This window comes from Ptychodera flava, chromosome 3, assembly GCF_041260155.1.
Source record: "Ptychodera flava strain L36383 chromosome 3, AS_Pfla_20210202, whole genome shotgun sequence".
Lineage (NCBI taxonomy): Eukaryota > Metazoa > Hemichordata > Enteropneusta > Ptychoderidae > Ptychodera > Ptychodera flava.
The window spans coordinates 42219294-42236537 of record NC_091930.1 but is presented as its reverse complement, the minus strand read 5'-3'; the positions used below and the strand labels follow the sequence as shown (position 1 = coordinate 42236537).

General features: G+C 38.7%; 1 protein-coding gene across 2 annotated transcripts; it reads left to right on the top strand.

The window, feature by feature from the left end:
- The first annotated feature begins 11 nt into the window (after positions 1-11).
- On the top strand, positions 12-6726 carry LOC139130074 (nephrocystin-3-like). 2 transcript variants are annotated; one of them, XM_070695795.1, is made up of 3 exons: positions 12-184; positions 2306-2429; positions 3417-6726. In XM_070695795.1, the coding sequence occupies exons 2-3, from the start codon at positions 2324-2326 to the stop codon at positions 3866-3868; spliced, it is 558 nt and encodes a 185-aa protein (XP_070551896.1). In that variant the 5' UTR covers positions 12-184; positions 2306-2323; the 3' UTR covers positions 3869-6726. The 2 variants fall into 2 exon arrangements, with proteins under 2 accessions (XP_070551896.1, XP_070551895.1); XM_070695794.1 differs by having other exon boundaries at positions 13-184; positions 2070-2429.
- The last annotated feature ends 10518 nt before the right edge of the window (positions 6727-17244 follow it).

Sequence of the window (17244 nt, the reverse complement as noted above, 5' to 3'; positions counted from 1 at the left end):
TGATCATGCGCGATGAACCGAGCGAGGTCAAGCAGGGTTCAGTTTTACAACAAGCGAGTGATGTTTGCAGTGCAGTGGGACGACACAGAACAAAGCGATTCACGTCTGTTGGCAAACACAAAGGGATACGCCGTACCATCGGCAGATGTCTTTTCATTTATCGAGTCTGTCATTGGGATTTTCAGTAAGTTGACGTTTTAAATATTACACTGAGGTGGGTTAGAGTCGAAAACAGAAAAGGGGAGGGGCCGCATGCACGTACCGTGGCGTTTATATAGCTACACTTCTCATGCTGGTCTGGCGAGTGACATACTGACATACCATGGTTTCGCATCCATGGGTTTCGACGTATAATTATAGGTCAAATTGTTTCGCGTACTCGTGGAAATATACCTATGTGTTGTGTTGCATTATTCTCGATATAATAAACGATAAATTGATTAAGTCCCCCGGTGATTGGTTAGGGCCTTAAAAATTCATGACCACATACAAACTGATCTGACCGGCCCGTTCGTGTAAAATGCATGTTGATCTAAATTTGTGTCAATCACACTTTAGCTGAAATGGCATATAAATGTAGTATTTATTAGATATTATGGTATTTTAGTCAAACGCGAGTCTACTAGATTTCCTTGCTGTGCTTGGCTGTGACTCACATATTCCCAACCGAAGTCCAAAGTCTACTGTGTTCTCGAGTGTGCTGTTCGATTCAGTCGCTTGGTTTCTGAGGCATCAGTGAATGGCCAAACCGCTGTGTTTGTTTCTGCAAGTGAATGTTCCGCGTGTTTTATGAAACAATGATGTATTTTGCAAATTGCCATACGTCCCTTCCTACCTCAATTCCGAAACATGGCCAAGATACTTGATATATGATGAGCTTGCCATATAGCTAATCCATGGAGGGGGCGAGTCCCGTGCCTGAAGTTATAGTAACGTACACTGACACCCCTCACGTGTCGTGTGTTCGGGCTATTGACGGCGTTTTTGTCCTCCCCGAGCAGCAGAGGTAGTTGACGAGATGCCTGGACACCAAACTTTATAACTTGTAATTTGCGAGTTTACCATTCTGATTCTCTGAGTCCGTAAACCATGATCGGATCCATCTGGCTGCCCGCCAACCTCGTAAACTTGTGTTTAGTTTACGTTTATATAGCTGAAATATCTAGGATAACTGTTGTTGTGTGAAATATGGTTCATATGATATCAGACATATGGTGAGGGGTAAGCAAAATTGGAAACGCCATATTGAGTGTATTATCAGCAAATCGTACAATATGTTCATATATTAGTGTAACTGTTGTACATATGGTACCAGACTGCAATAATATGATGCTTTCCCATACACAATTTACATATACCGAAAATATTTGTATAACACATGTATAACCTAGCATTAATATACTAGTATACAGTCATCTGTAATCTAAATATGCCCATATACGGTCAAAGGGGCGTTCCTTGGTATTCAAAATGCCCATGTGAGGGCGCTGTTTTTAAAACGCGGCCACCCGCTTAAAATCTGTGATTGGTTAGATTTTCTCTTTCCATGGTAACTGTTGCAAAATTGGAACAGGTGACTGTGGTATATGTACTATGTATTGTATTATAACCTCGTTTTTGTTCGAAACAACTCACACGTTGCGCGAACAATGCACTTTGCACTCTAAGGTCACTGATATTTTATCCTCGTCACCACTTGTAGTATATGTACTATGTATTGTATAGAGAGAGACGGAGGCCGTTGTTCACTAGTCTCAAGCATGAGGAGAGTCATACTTTATTCTGCACATGCGCACTACCATAATACGTCATTACATGAATACATTAGCATAAATTACAGTGACAGTATACCTTAAGTGAGCTTTGATACAACTCACACCATTTTGGTATTCTTTATTGGTATTGCAGTTGGAACATTCTCTGGCATGTCACAGTTGCCTTTTCTGCAAATGCCAATTGTCTGAAATCAAAATTGTATTCACATGAGAAGTTAGATTTTTTTGAAAAGATTTGTGAATACACATTCTTAATATTCCATTCATTTCAATATTTATCGTTTCAATCTTCAGATCTATGGAACACAGCTGTCTCTCCTGACTGATTCTTATATTCCTGTCACTCCTGTGTCTCACATTTGTGTCTCTGTCTGTCTCCTGTCTGTTTGTCTGTCTGTCACACCACTTGTCTTCACTAGCATATTCCCCATTTCCCAATTAAACCCCTTTTTCTGCGTACACCCTCGGACTCTGGAACTTTTCCCTAACTTCTCCCTGTTGTTCCGCCTCTGTCCGTAAATTCTTGCCAGGTTTGACGTTGCACAGCAATGGCATGCATGCTCTGCTGTTTTGATCAGAAGACAGAAGACAATGTGGGATCAGCAGCGGCCGAACAGGTTCCCGCGGCATCTAGTCAGAGACAAATATCAGGAAGTAAGAAATTTAAATATTTTTATTTTTTTGGTATCAATCAATTAATCAATCAATCAACTAGTCTTGCTATAATGGCAAGGGTTGTACGGTATGCATGGAATATTGAGTTATTCTGGTAACTTAGTAATAAAAAATGATATGTTTCCATCGCTTCATCAAGTTTAAATTCTTAAAAGGCAGCATTCCAACAAATAACTGGACTGACACATAAGAACCGGAAAGAGACTTTGTAAATTGAATGGAAGGTGTCGTCAGAACTCTGCTCAAAGGTTGCCAGGGACCCCTACGACCGATGTAAACACTGTATCTGGGGTACGTCGGTGATTGCAAGATGAAGGTAAAATGTTTACAATGAATATTGTAAAATTTAAATGATACAGCTACCGTATGTTGACGAGCTGCATCTAGACATCATGCATAAAATACATTGTAAACAACAAAGTTGCACACGCACAGTTCCGACGACGCCCTCCTTTCTTTAACTTGCATGACAGGCTATTAGTATGGAGTATTTGATGCGTTGACACAACATCGTGCACTTCACACAATCTTCATCAACGCACAACAACCAAATCATAGGATTTAAGGTAGTATATGCACCTCGAAAGTGAAAGACTTAAACTTTTCCTCTAACTTTGCTCAAGGGATCTTTCAATCATTATCTTTCAAAATCAAGAATAAAAATAGGGGGTCACCGAGCAAATTTTAGTACTAGAGAAACAAATTACCCAAGATTTACCGATATTAGAAATTCAAAATGGCCACCATCCCTGTGTTAACTCTATTGAGAAAAGTAAAAATTTTCGAATTTCGAAAAACTAACCGCGTTAAAAGTTTTCTTTCACTGAGAGCTTTAAAATGAACTCCCACATTTGCTATATCAGAAGAGAATTGTAAAAGTTTGAGAGTCTGAATATCTGTTCCCAAGGTGCATTCTACCTTAAGTCATACCGTAAGTCATTAGTATTTTTATCTTTTATTCATCAGATAAATTAGTACAGGTTAAAGCGGAAAGCGAAAGACTCATGCTGGACAAAAATTACTATGACGCCATCGCAAAGCTTGAGGAGAGACTGAAGCTGGAAAGAGAAATCCACGGAAAATCCACTCAGCATGAGGATATTGCTGTCACCCTCGGCCACCTCGGGGAAATGTACTTTCGACTGGAAAACTACGGAAAGGCGCAACTCTTCCTGATCGAATCGCTGGACATGTGGAAGAGGCTGCACCCGGATTACACGGAATACGTGGACGAACGCCTCGCCTCCATGCTGACGATTCTCGGGAATGTGTGGGAGAAGCAGAAGGACTTTGAGAAAGCTGTGAAATATCACGAGGAGGCGCTGAAGATGAAGAAGGCGATAGAGGCGGGAGTGGCAACAAATGACGGAAGAGCGCCTTACCTTTCAACTCCAGGGCCAGCTGGATCAAGTTCTTAGTTTCTACCACAAGTGCCTATGCTAATTTTTGTTTACATCTTGTACAGAACACTATGGATACAAAATATTGGTCATTTGTAACTTTTAGACTGCCTTTAATTGAGAAAATGTTTTCGTCTGATTTTTTTATGTAAGTATGGTTAATGGTAAAATGTACTTTTGTCAATACTTTTTCTCACATACAATGATTCTTTACAAAATTTTGTTCAATTTGGCTTGTGCCTCATAGAAATACCAGGTTGGAGGCGGGTTAATATTGTAATTGGCAACTGTGTTGCATCCCAAGTCACAAACATCTTGCATATATTTGATTTCTGTACGTACGTATGTAATTCCAAGATTTTCAGAGTTGTAAAAATACAGCTTCGCAAAACATACTGTAAACATATATAGGCACTTGCCAGAACTATCTGACACTCCAGGTGTAGGGGAATTATCTATCATGGCACGGGAAAATTCCAGTACTCAGGGTTGTCAAGGGGGTTAGCAAATCAGTGACAGCTGCTGAGAGAGATTGCCTCACCTCCCCCTCCCCTCACACACAAACCCTGACCCTTTCCATTTATATCTGAGGGGTATACAATTTTAACGCTCAAAGCAATCCGTATTGTTACTGTGATCCTTTTCCAAGTTTGATTTGATGTACAAACTTGTTCCGAAAGAGGGTCACCAAATGAAACTAATTTCAAAGACAGGAGCAAGGGGACAATTTTTGAGGGTGATAACTTAAGGAAGTCTTTCAGTTGCCGCGCCATGATTTGGTGTGCAGGATTTTAAAGCACTATGGAAAATGCTGCACATAAAACTGATGGGTTTCTATATGCTCAGTGTGCACTGTACCAGGCTGACTTTGACCTTGACATGCAGATTGGACTGTAATAGCTGTCATTTCTGTAAGAAATTTGCTGCGTTTGAAGGTTGAACTTGACACAGTGGGAATATTTTAGAAGTCTATCAAAGACACTGATGGGAATCTTAGTCCAAAAAAGAGAAACTAAAGTATAAATTGTGTCAGTTACTTTACAGCTAGCAAAGACATCGTCATCAGATTCATGCTTGCGTTTGATTAGATATGATGCCTCAAATTCAGTGATGATGATGTCACCAAGACAGCAGAACAGTTGTCAAGGAAACAGACCAATTGCTTTCAAAATGCTTTTCAATCTGGAAACGTTTACTGCCATAAGTGCGATGAAATCTTTACAATCAGTGCCTTCATTTGTGAATTAATGGATAAAAAAGCAAGTGCAGTGAGCTATCCTTGAACTTAGTAGGTCAGAAATTGAATGATTCAGACACATGTTTCTGTGTATGATGAAAAGGGTAGTTTCTCACCAACAATGTTCTTGAACATCATTTAGCTTCCATTAAATCCATTCTTTGCATAAAGTATCTTCTAATGTGATGGATCATTTTGACTGTTTTCATACAATGTCAAAGGGAAAAAAATTCAAAATAGATTTCCTGTTCTAAATCTTTACATATTGAAACTTTTTTGATAAATTTTAGGCATATTTTTCCTAGTACTCATCATGTATATAAGTCAATGTAGCGGTTATAGGTATAGATATGCGTCTAGTCCTCCAGATATTTTGAGTTTAAAAATTGGTGAGAGACTGATTTTTTTGTGAAAATGTTTCTTTGCAAAGTGAAGCTCCCATCTACACTGTTCTTTGTTCTACCTACAACCAAATAGGTAAATTTATGGCAGTCGTTCACCATCTGTGAATTGGATTTTACCTCCTGTCAACAAACCACAATGGGAACACTGTTCCATTGGAACCTTTGACCTCTTGTGAATGACGAATTATGCCAATTTTACTACTGGTTGAAGCCAGTTCAGAGGTCAATCTCTGTCAGTACATGCAAAATTATATTATCTTGTTTGTCGAACGGTGTCGGATGTGGGGTGTGAAAATTCTGAACGAGTGCTTTGGACAATCTTTAAAAAATAAAACCCGAAATGCACTATCTTGCAGTTTTACAAATCAACATCATCCGTATGGTTCAAGTTGCTTCATAATACGATGCATTTTGCCTCTGAAGATGCCATCGTTTTCACACCAAAATTGATTCCAGTGTTCCTGGAGTTGTTGCTGTCGTCACGAAAACTCACACAGATTGTGCCTTCACAATGGAGTTGTGCGATAGTCAGTTTAAGCCCCAGAGGGGGGAACCTCTGAAATACACAACAAATGTTGGGGATATAGATAAGTATTTGCCAGGAAAGTGAGCCCAAAAGGGGAGGGAAATTACCTCACTTTTGGGTCCCATGGCTTTATTTTTTACAGACCTGTGTGGGCTCTATGCAGGAGACTGTGTCATAGATGCTATAATGACTGTCCCCATGTTGGAACTTTCTTGACTGCCCCTACCCCAGGGGATTGGACATTCAGGAAATTTCACAAGATTGATTTCCAAATCCCCTACATAGGCCCACAGTGGGGGAGTGTGGGGGGTTGGGTCTGTCAAGGATGTTTACATTGGCTGCTTCATAACAGAAGGATTTTTTACAGTGTGTTTTACTGTATCAATTATTGGTTTGTATGTATTGATATTATGATGTATACTGCTTGAAGTTAGTTTTACCATATTGTTTCAGTTTAAAATGTTTAAACTTTTAAAGTGATAAGCAATAACAATCTGTGCCTTTTAAGAGACATTTTTATCTCTCACGTGTATCACTCTATCGTTGTAGTGTAGCCTAGCCAATATTATATGGTACTCTTTGTATAACTGGTTTCTATTCCACTACAGGTGTGATTTTTAATAACGTTTTGATAGCCTAATAGTATACAGAAAGTTGGCCAAATTATGTATATTTTTTTCACTGAGCTGAACAATATACTGTTGATACCGTGTAATTGTACAGACCTCTAGTATTGTACTGGCAGTCTGCTCATAATGGATATGTCAATTACAAGTTTAACGTAATTTCACCCCGATTCCCTGTGAACTGGTCCACAATCATACCAATCACAATGGGTTCAGGCCAAACCAAAGTTGTGAAAAGGGGTCAATGGCTGTACTCATATGTGATATTTTTTTTCTGTTTTTGTCTTTAACGTCAACCAATCTTTATCGTTCTACTCCTAACCGCATGTTGAGATACATGGTGTGCAGCTTGTCAACTAAGCATGTACATTGTGGACAATTAACTCTTTGAGCGCCAAAGTCAATTTTTGTTCCATTTATAAAATATACTCTGGTAAATTTTTTTCAGATGATTGCAAAAATTTTGGTAAAAAACTGCACTAAATAAAGTATGATGTCTTTTTGGTCCAAAATTATCCAAAAAAAATAATGGAACAATTCGCAAAAAGTGGTAAAATGTTGTACTAACATTTTGGTGGGAAAAAATTACGGCACTCAAAGGGTTAAGTCAATTCTTGTCTGGACTAAAATTCAAATGTTAACAATAACAGTGCAACCTACATGTATAGATGCTAAATAGTTTGATGTTTCACCATGCTTTGGGGAGCAGAACAAAAACTTTCAATGACATACTGAACAAAAGTAACAGGAAAAAATTATCAATAGTTACAGCTACCAACCAAGCACAGAATAATCACAGGATTGTCTCCATATCTATGATGTGATGTAGATAAGATGGGTAACACGGTAGCACTCTACATGTGTGCTCGATTGAACTATTGTCAAAGTGGGTCACTCAACTACCAGTTCAATTTATTTATGTGAGCACCAGACTAGACACAGGTACCTGGTACAGTGTATTAGAGGTCAAATATTGGTCCTTGGTAGGACAAGCCGACATGTATTGTCAACCATCCAACCACAAGCTGATTTGACACGTTGAAATATTATGTATCAGTTTGCTATTGTGTTTTGGTCACCTGCATCCAGAAAATGAAAAATATGAAAAAAAACACGAAAAACTCCCAAATGGTCAATGCAATTGCCAAGAAGCATCTTACAGGCCAAAAAAAGCATTTCATTTTGGCCTATATGCCAAGGCTCCTATATGAAAGGAGATTTCTTATCGGGGAGCATGTTTCTGCTGTAGACTTTAATGTAGTGATAGCTTGGAATCTACACTGGTTTTAATTTAAACGACGAACCTTGAGGCACTGAATAATTAATTAGTAGCTATGAAATAGCCAAGCGTTTATCAAAAGTGGATCATGCTGCTTCGCAGACTCTACTGTTAATTGAATTCAGCGTGTGTGAATGAAAGTGTGCCTGAAAAGGCCAGTAACTGTAAATTGTGATGATTTCTGCAACTCTTTTTGCTTTGTATGTCAATTGCCAGTTCTTGTTTTACTCTCATGGAGCATGTTGAAACACCAACCGTTTAGCTTCTTAATAGGGGGTCTATGCATGTAAAATACATCATTATTGTTCACAAGTGTATTCAGTCCAGACCAGAATTCACTTGTGAATATATAAGGACAGCGATTGCAGTCTGCACATGTATAGACTGACCTGAAAACAGAATACTGTATCTCAACATGCTTTTAGGGTTTAGAAAACAAAACTAGTTAACATAAAAAGCAAAATAGGTAAAAATATCTTCAAAAGTTGCAACTACTGGCCCTTTAAAGAAAAGTGTTGGGTTCTGCTATGTTTCTTCAAGATGTTTGTGCAAGGCTGATACAGTCTTGTACAAGTAACTGTTATAAACTGATGCTTAATATCAACTGCCTCAACAGTACAAGATTTAAAACTTTTGCTCAAACTTTCCCACCGTGAGACTTTCAACATTGCTCATAAAAATCGGGTCACTGCACAAGGTTAAGTAGTCGGGAAATAAATTACCTAACATTAACTGAAATTTGAAATTCAAAATGGCCACCATTCCGATAAAATTTTCCATTTTCAATAAACTAAGATGGTGAAAAATTTTCTTACACGAGGAGCTTTAAAATACCCCCACAAGTGATAAATCAGAAAAGTGCTGAACAAATTTGAGAGTCTGAATATCTGTCCCCGGTGCACATTCTACCTTAATCAAACAAAGGCTGCTAATTTGGAAATCATATTTACGGAGGGAACAATTTGACCCCGTACAACGTTATTGATTAAATAGTTTGGTATGTGTTACTTATATGTAGATGTCATGAGAAGAGAGATAATTAGGAAACCCAACAGAGTTGAAAAGCTCGGTTTATATAGCTGTAAGATTTCCAGCCTAATTCTTCAGTCAGCAATATACAATCATGTTGAACTGTATGGTAATGGCCAGCGTTCACAGCCTGTATATATCAACGTCATTGCTGACTAGTGGATTTTAGTCCAGACAAGAATTCATTTAATTAACAATAACATGGCGTATTGGACAAAATGCATTGTGTTGGCAAGGCCAATACTTTGTTTCTAAAAACACCATAGGGATTAATTTTTTTTGTTGAACAGAAAATGCTAAAAATAGTACAGTCATTCAGGGACGAGACAAACAATGTTCTCGTCAATAGAGGGCGCACTATAAATCAGATTATTTTCTCAGTAAGTTTAATTCGTCACAGATCGAAACGATAATCACACAGGTTATTTGAAAAGTGAAGAATGTGTGCCAATGTTTAATTATTTCCTCTCATGTGTTAACAGCTGATGCGGTGATTTTGCTCATCGCAGACAGCTGATTAGATCTGAAAATTGATCGATAAGTAATGTCAGATCTACTGCTAATTTATTTAGAGTAATTTTTGTTTGTTTTACTTTTTTCTGTATGTATATGTTGTTCTATTTTCGATTCTTTGAGTAGATTTAGAAAGAGCCTCCATCCATTGAGACAAATCGTTTTTGAAAATGTTATGGCTGAAGCTTCATGAAAACAATCAGTTTTTACCGTCGTGAATTATATTATGTCTCCAAGCAACTCCTGACGTCATAGTTCATCACACTTTTAGTTTTTCTTTCTTCTGTGTGCGGTTTTCATCAATCAAAGGGCAATAATTTTCAATATTTATCTTCCTTTGTTTACTGCAAGGAATGTGTTAAAACCGTTGAAAAAGATATTTCATGATACCTTTTGTACAGGGAAATATTTTTTTAGATTCGGATTAGTCAAAACCCGTCACGGAGAAATTGTAAATTATTTTGTAAATTTAAACAACGTAACAGATGGATGGAAGGATTTTCAAATGATGGGTGTATAAATATTTGAAGAGTTTAATATTAACATATATTAATGTTCGATCTGGTGTTCCTAACATGTGTACATTTTATTGAGAGAGGAAATTTCTGATGTGAAAATTTAAATATGGATGGAATTATTTTAGACAATTTCTTCACAAAAGATTGGCTCTGTGTAGTAGAACGGCGTGTTCAGTATTTTTATTTGAAATTAAATATATATCACAAACATGCAACTGAGTGTAAATATTCCCTAAGTGGTCAAAAAATCTAATAAAACATACTGGTGGCCATCGTTCCCGCAGGACGTCGACAGCGGGACGCTTCGTCAGAGTGACGACGATGTAATTTGCACGTAGGGGCGCAGTAAGCCATACCCGTTGCCATGGTCACTCCTCAGCCTCTCAGGAGAACGCGGGCGACTACAGCGCTATCGTGCGGGTCCACGTCCAAAATCCTCCATGAATTATTCACTGCCTGTTTTTAACGTGCCCCATTCAAATCGACTGTCTGCCGCAAACATCATCGGATCCAATATTTGCAAGCTACGTGTGCCTTTTCCTAAGTTTAATGTAATTCAAAAACTAAAATGTTTCCAGTTGGTTTGCATGTTTGAACATGTGTATACTATGTATGTATGTGTGTATGTATGTATGTATGTATGTATTATGTATGTATGTATGTAGTACGTACGTACGTACGTACGTATGTATGTATGTACATGTATGTATGCATGTATGTATGTACGTGTGCCTTTGTGCGTCTGTGTTTTAAGGCTATATGTTCACTCACAGTTACTATAGCAATTTGCAAGTGCGTTTATTATCATATTTATCCGGGGTACGTTCTGTTCGTGTATAATTCAGTTTTACTTCCTGCTATGTTTGGCCCAGTGCCTGGGTTATGATCCTCCAGGTCGCGTTGTCATTTTAAAATGTCAACACGAAAGGCAGTCATGATATTACTTGTACTCTAGCAATCATGGAGATAGAAACGATCGCTTCCACCTTCATGTAGGGATCTACATGGAAAAGCGAGTCTACATCCTTCTGTCTTCCTTTTGTTCGATCAACAGTGATGGTGCCAGGGTTTCAGCACGTTTCTCAGATTTGCCAAGAATGAATTGACAATGTCAGTTTAGGAGTTTACGAAAGTCTCGATGCTGAATGTCGAAAACATGTATCAATGAAGACACCAGGCTTAGTTCTTTTGCCCAATAGTAATGAAATCCTAATTACTGTATGGGAAATGTAACCTGTCAAAAACTCGAATTATTGACCGTCCTCGCCGAAAACTAACCATTCACTTGACCACCTTCGAGAAGCATTGAGCGATATCGAGTTGCAGATCATCAGTTCAACACTAATCTCGACGAAAAATGCCGAATTTACCATGGGGTTCTCGGGCGCATTGTTTGGTTGCGTGCGTGTGTGTTTATTTGTCACACGTGATTTGTTTAATGTATACAACAAAGAATCAATAAAGGGTAGTACTTCTGTTTATTTGTGTTTGTCAATTAAGAGCTGTTTTTGTTTGTCTGTTTGTTTTCAGTGTGTGATGGATCAGAAGAGAATTGTACGAAAAAATTATAGTAATAGTCGATCGACTATCTGTTTCCCGAGGCATATTCTATAGGGTGTATTTGAATGAAAAAAGTATGTTGTTGTCGCTGTTCAGAGTAAAGCCTCAAGGATTCACATCATTGATGGTACCCTGCAAGTTCACTAGCTCTTCGTTAGTCAAGACATAAAGGTGATGAACCCCTTTCGTATTTTCACGGTGATGGTTTCCATGCTTCTGTCCTTTTTTGTCAATTTTGAGTAAGCGTTCGCTGCTGAGATAAGAGTTTGATGTGAGCTGTGCTTAATATCTAAAAGAAGCACGAATGCATGGAGCAGAAATTCCATAATAGATGGGACTTACAGTCGAAGAGCAGTAAACCCATCGGAGTTATCGTGTGGTTGTAATTTCCACGTCTTTGGCCAGTTTCCAGAACCGCGCTCCTTGGCGCGATTTTGTCTCTTCACTTGATAATGTTTGACAAGATAGTGCGGGTTTTGCGAAGTCGGCTTGTCAGGAGCGAGCAGGCGATGGCTGCCTCCCTGGGTGATTCTTTAATAAATCACCAGGTTTTCAAGTTGGTCACCTTTAATTTAGTGGATTTTAATAAGCTAATGAACGACCGACCATACATTACTCTGAACAAACGGTCAAATGTGTCGTCGTGGTTTTGTGAAAACTGGTTTGCCTCGAGTAATGAAAGTGTTGTCTGCCGAATCACTGACAGTACAGGCTGTCGTGGTTGAATAAAAACATATATAATACAGCAAGTGGAATGTGGTTTCGTAATTAAAAACTGTTCTGTCTTTCTTTGACGGTTAATTATTAGTTTGCATGCATGGACACTGTTATCACTGCATCCTGATGGAGATTTAACGGCAAGGCTTCACGGAGGGGGCCTAGTCTTGTTTAGACTACAATTGCATGTAAACAGTTTTGGGTGTCATCATATCACTCCTGTGTCAGGTCATGATACCAGACAGACTGTGGTACGGTTGTCTTGTGCGATCTGACCACGAAGCCCATATCTGCTGGTTTTCCTGAATGTATTATAGAATATATACCTGCAACGTGTAGTACTGTTGCATATTCTAACAACATATGAGAGAGATCTTTATTGATAGTTTTTCTAGAATTTGAACGTGTTACAATTGTCGTGCTTGTTCTTATTCTGTACTAAGGGGTCTCATTTTTTCGAAAACCTCTCAGCCGATCATGTAATATGACGTCAAAGCAAATTCAATAATCCAAATCATACAAGGTAATAAATTACCAGGTCCTTTGGTAGAAAAAAAAATCGAAAATAAAGTATTTACAAGGTAGCGAAGGACCATCGTGAACCATGAATTCAATCATAAGTGGTGTGGTACCAGGTGTTTCGGTTTACATAAACACAGCAATCTTCAATTAAAGGGGGCTCAGCACCCAACACAGCATATTTTGTTCAAATTCACTCTTTTTTTGCAAATATTCATTCAATTTTAATTAATTTGTTAAACCAACATTAAAATATTGGTTTGGTTCATCTTTTACCTTGTCAAGAAGTCGTAAGTTGCGTGACGAACAGGTGTCAATTTATGCAAACGCATGCAAATCGCCCTGATTTCCTGGCTTCTTTTTCCTCCCAATTTTAAGATTTTAAGAATTTAATCCACTCTGGCTGGGTCAAATTTCCTGAAATTTTCACACCATGTTCTTTAAATGCCATACAACAAAACGACTATTTGCCAATAAAGTTCTTTCATTTTGAATAAGAGGCATTCTAATTTTGCTATCGCGTTTTTAATCACTTTTTTGATCGTCAGTCGTTCAACCCATGTCATTTTAGAATGATAATAGATAATGCAAAATAAAATAGTCGTTTTTTTCTACATATACTCTTGTCTCAAGTGAAATATTACATTGCAGAAAAAAGTATCAAGTTTTAGACTTCAATCATTTGTTATCATAAAAAATACCAAAATTGAGGTTATTTTACCCCTTATATACACCCCCTTCATCCTCTTTAGATTCTCTGCTTTTTGAAAATATATAGTATAAGAGGGTTTCCTTGTCATCTTCGATGAGAAATATTCCTTTGAAAAAACTGTGTTGGCAACATGCAGTCCCACGTTACAGATATTTTACAGCTAAATTGTAACCTACTTAAAAAAAATCCGGGATTTTTGGTACATTTGCATATATCAATACAAGGTAAAAGATTTTTGTACGAACACTAGTGGCAAATGTTATCGCTCACAACCGAGGCTTTGGTCAGACTACAATTTGTCAAAAATGACATTACATTATGTACGCAATGTCACGGTGCTGTTCTTTGCAGGAAGCGAATATTTTTCAATCAAAACGGAGAAGAACGAGAGGATTTACTGGTTTATACAGAGCAAAATAATGAAATTTATAAAAAATACAGCCATACTTTCAGACTACAAGCCAAACAACGAAGCCTACAGACGGTAGTAGGCCTAAATAGCCAAGACACAAATGTCGTTGAGATCTCCCCAACGGGCAACCGAAAAAACTACTCACGCACGACTGCGTACACGTGTTACCCTTAAATGCGACCCATATACCAGCTTGTTGTTCACTCGCTTCAAATACCCCCCCCCCCCCCGGCTATGTGTAGAGATTTTTAAAGCACCTTGTATTCCAAACAACGGATAACCTGTACGGTCAAAGTTGACTGAGCTCCCCCTCGGCCCATAGCCAAATGCTTTGTGTATACTGAAACTCCATAATATATGAGGAGTGAAGGCAACCTTTCGCCCTCTACAGGCGCATTTCAAGGTACTGGATAATAAATACCAACAGTGTCTTGAAAACATGATTTTTTTTTGAAGTCGCTTGGCGGTCATACGCACACATCGCGAGATAAGGCCGACATGTGGTTTCAATCGTTCGAGTCGAGAGAAGTGACCAATACAAGTACAAACACAGCGGTAAAAATTAGACAAATGTACGTCGTACAAATTCATGCTTTAGGTTTACAATGTTGAATGCAGGCTTCCAAAATGTTTGTTATCACCATACAAAAATGTCATATCGAAATTTAACTTAGGGCCTGGACAGAAGGGGGTGGTTGCGATGGAAGGGAGGGGGGGGGAGAGAAGCAGGAGCAGGAATTCACCATATTCATTTAACTGTTTAGGGGAGGGTCATGTCACATGCACCGATAAGGGGGAGGGTCACAAATTGTTGTGCAAGATATGGAAGAGATCCAGGGATCGAAATTAGAGGTAGTCTAGCTTCCAAAGACTACCAACTTTTTCCTGGGGCTACCAAAACCATCATGAAATGGTAGCCAACACGGACTACCAAAGCCTGGGACATGAAATTCAGTCAGAACTGGAACTTGGTATGCGATGTCCGTCACTTTGGGACGAGCTGAACGCAGTCAAACCTAGCTAACTAGCTGGACACAGAAAGGCCAGACTATGACTTTGTTGTGCGAATTGCAAAGTACGGCGGAATTTTGCAACATAGTTTCAATATCTGAGATGATGTACTTGGTTGACAGGCACAGGAAATGATGGCCAACGAAAATGCATTTTCACTACGTTTAGATCATAATGTATCAATCACAGTTACACCGAAATTATTGTCTAGTCTCCTCCCCTGCACAGAAAGCCCATGCTCTATTATAGCTCTGTTTGCTACAGTGTATGTCTCACCGGCTAAGAGGAAGTCGTTGTCATGGCGACTATCAAAATTTGCATAGAACTCTTAGTATGACATGGGATGTCACTGAGTCACCAAACTTTTGAGTGTCACCGTTGTACGATTAATCATACCGTATTACTGGTTTCCTTTTGGTATTAAAGGTGTACAAGTATTCACATCAAGTGAATAGAAAATTCACTTCATGGGCAGAATCTTGAATAGAATAGAAAAATAGTACATTTCTTGCTTGGTTAAGGGGAAAAAATATCCCTAAACTACAAAATGTATGGGCTACCAACCATTGTCATCGGGCTGCCAACTTCAGAAAATGGTAGCCCGACTGGACTACCAGGGAAAAAAGTTAATTTCAAGCCCAGAGATCAGCTTAGATTTTAAACACTGAACTGAAAGGAGAATGCCAAAAGCAATGACATTGTAAGTGTATGGGGAAATTATGAAATATCCACAAGAAAGTACAGATAGAGCACTGTGAGTCTATTACAATTGGCGTTGTTTACAAACTGGCATTCTTTCTACTGGCAATGCGCCCAGATTTCCAGTATTCCAAGTTAAATGTAAATTATTTGGCATAGGGGCTAGCCTCTTGCTTTTGACCAAGGAGAAGGGCGGGCAGCATTCTTAATCAGTGAGGGTCAGTACGTATTTTTGTAGTGTTTATGCATTGTAATATTTATGCATTCAGTTTTTGAAAAGCACCCGGCTAGCCGCCTTTTGTTGATTCTGTCTACGTAATTTGAAGCACATTTGCTGAAAAAAGCTATCTCATAAAAAACACACACAATGTACGAAGCTTACTGACATGATTTTGTCGAAGAGAGTGGAAAAAAAATAGAACTGAAAAAGTTGTGAACATTAAAGGTATACTGTCACCTGTTCCAATTTTGCCACAGTTACCATGGAAAGAGAAAATCTGACCAATCACAGATTTTAAGCGGGTGGCCGCTTTTTAAAACAGCGCCCTCACATGGGCATTTTGAATACCAAGGAACGCCCCTTTGACTATATATGGGTATATTTAGATTACAGGTGACTATATACCTTTAAAGCCTGCCGCTTCATCGAAGTACATTGAAGCACCGAGCATTAGCCTCCCAAACACACCACCCATTGTGTTTGATGTTGATACACAATTTGTAATGTGAAAACCAAATGAACTTGAAGCTGTCAACAATGACATTCGATATTGTACACGTACAGGGTCAATTAACGAGTCAAAAACAAGGTATTTCGAAATGATTTTGATCATAAAACACGAATCCCTCTTCAAAAACAAACAAGCAAAAATGCAAACAAAGAAAACAGGGGAAAAGAGCAGGAATATGAATTTTCAAAAAAAAATTAGTGTTTCGCCCTCAAGTATGAATAAATATTTCGTTGGTGAACACAACAACATATATACGATTTCATTGCTGCGGGCCTGGCTACGGGCGGTCACTTTGCAATGTCACGTGATCTCCACACGCGTACTTCAGTGAAGAAGACGTGAGGAAAATCACTTTCTCCGGCGCATACGGTGAGGAACTTGCATCGCGAGGCAAGAAATACCAAACACGTTGGATATTTTGCTCAACCGCTCGCGATGGACAAAATTGAACTCACGAACAATCGACCCCACACGAGAGTAAACTAGCTCAGCAAACAGCCTCGAACGAGAAAATGTATATTCCGCCAGTAGTTCCCGCTCAGCGATTTTTGAGTCGCGATGAACATTGACTACGATTCGGTACAGACAGACCGACGCCAGGTGCAATTAGAATACTGTAGTGTGAAGCTTGACTTGACGAACCGTGCTATTGTGAATTTATGTGGCCCGTTCACCTTAAACGAACCTTTGACCTGACTGTAAATGCAGAGGTGTTAAGTCTCTTCAGCTAGTCACTCTGACCAGTTAATAGCTGACCTGCTGTAAGAGTCAATTTTAGTCGAATAGTTGAATAATTACCAGTTACACAGATCGCATTCGACGGGGAACCTATTTGACATGTAATGTCAAGTTGATACCATTAAAAGGATATAGGCTAACTGATGAAGAGAGAGAGAGAGAG

Excerpts from the sequence above, each read along its gene's own strand:
- LOC139130074 (XM_070695795.1), top strand. The coding sequence starts at position 2,324 with ATGGCATGCATGCTCTGCTGTTTTGATCAGAAGACAGAAGACAATGTG. Across the intron at positions 2,430-3,416 it reads TCAGAGACAAATATCAGGAA|ATAAATTAGTACAGGTTAAA; the intron begins GTAAGAAATTTA and ends TTTATTCATCAG.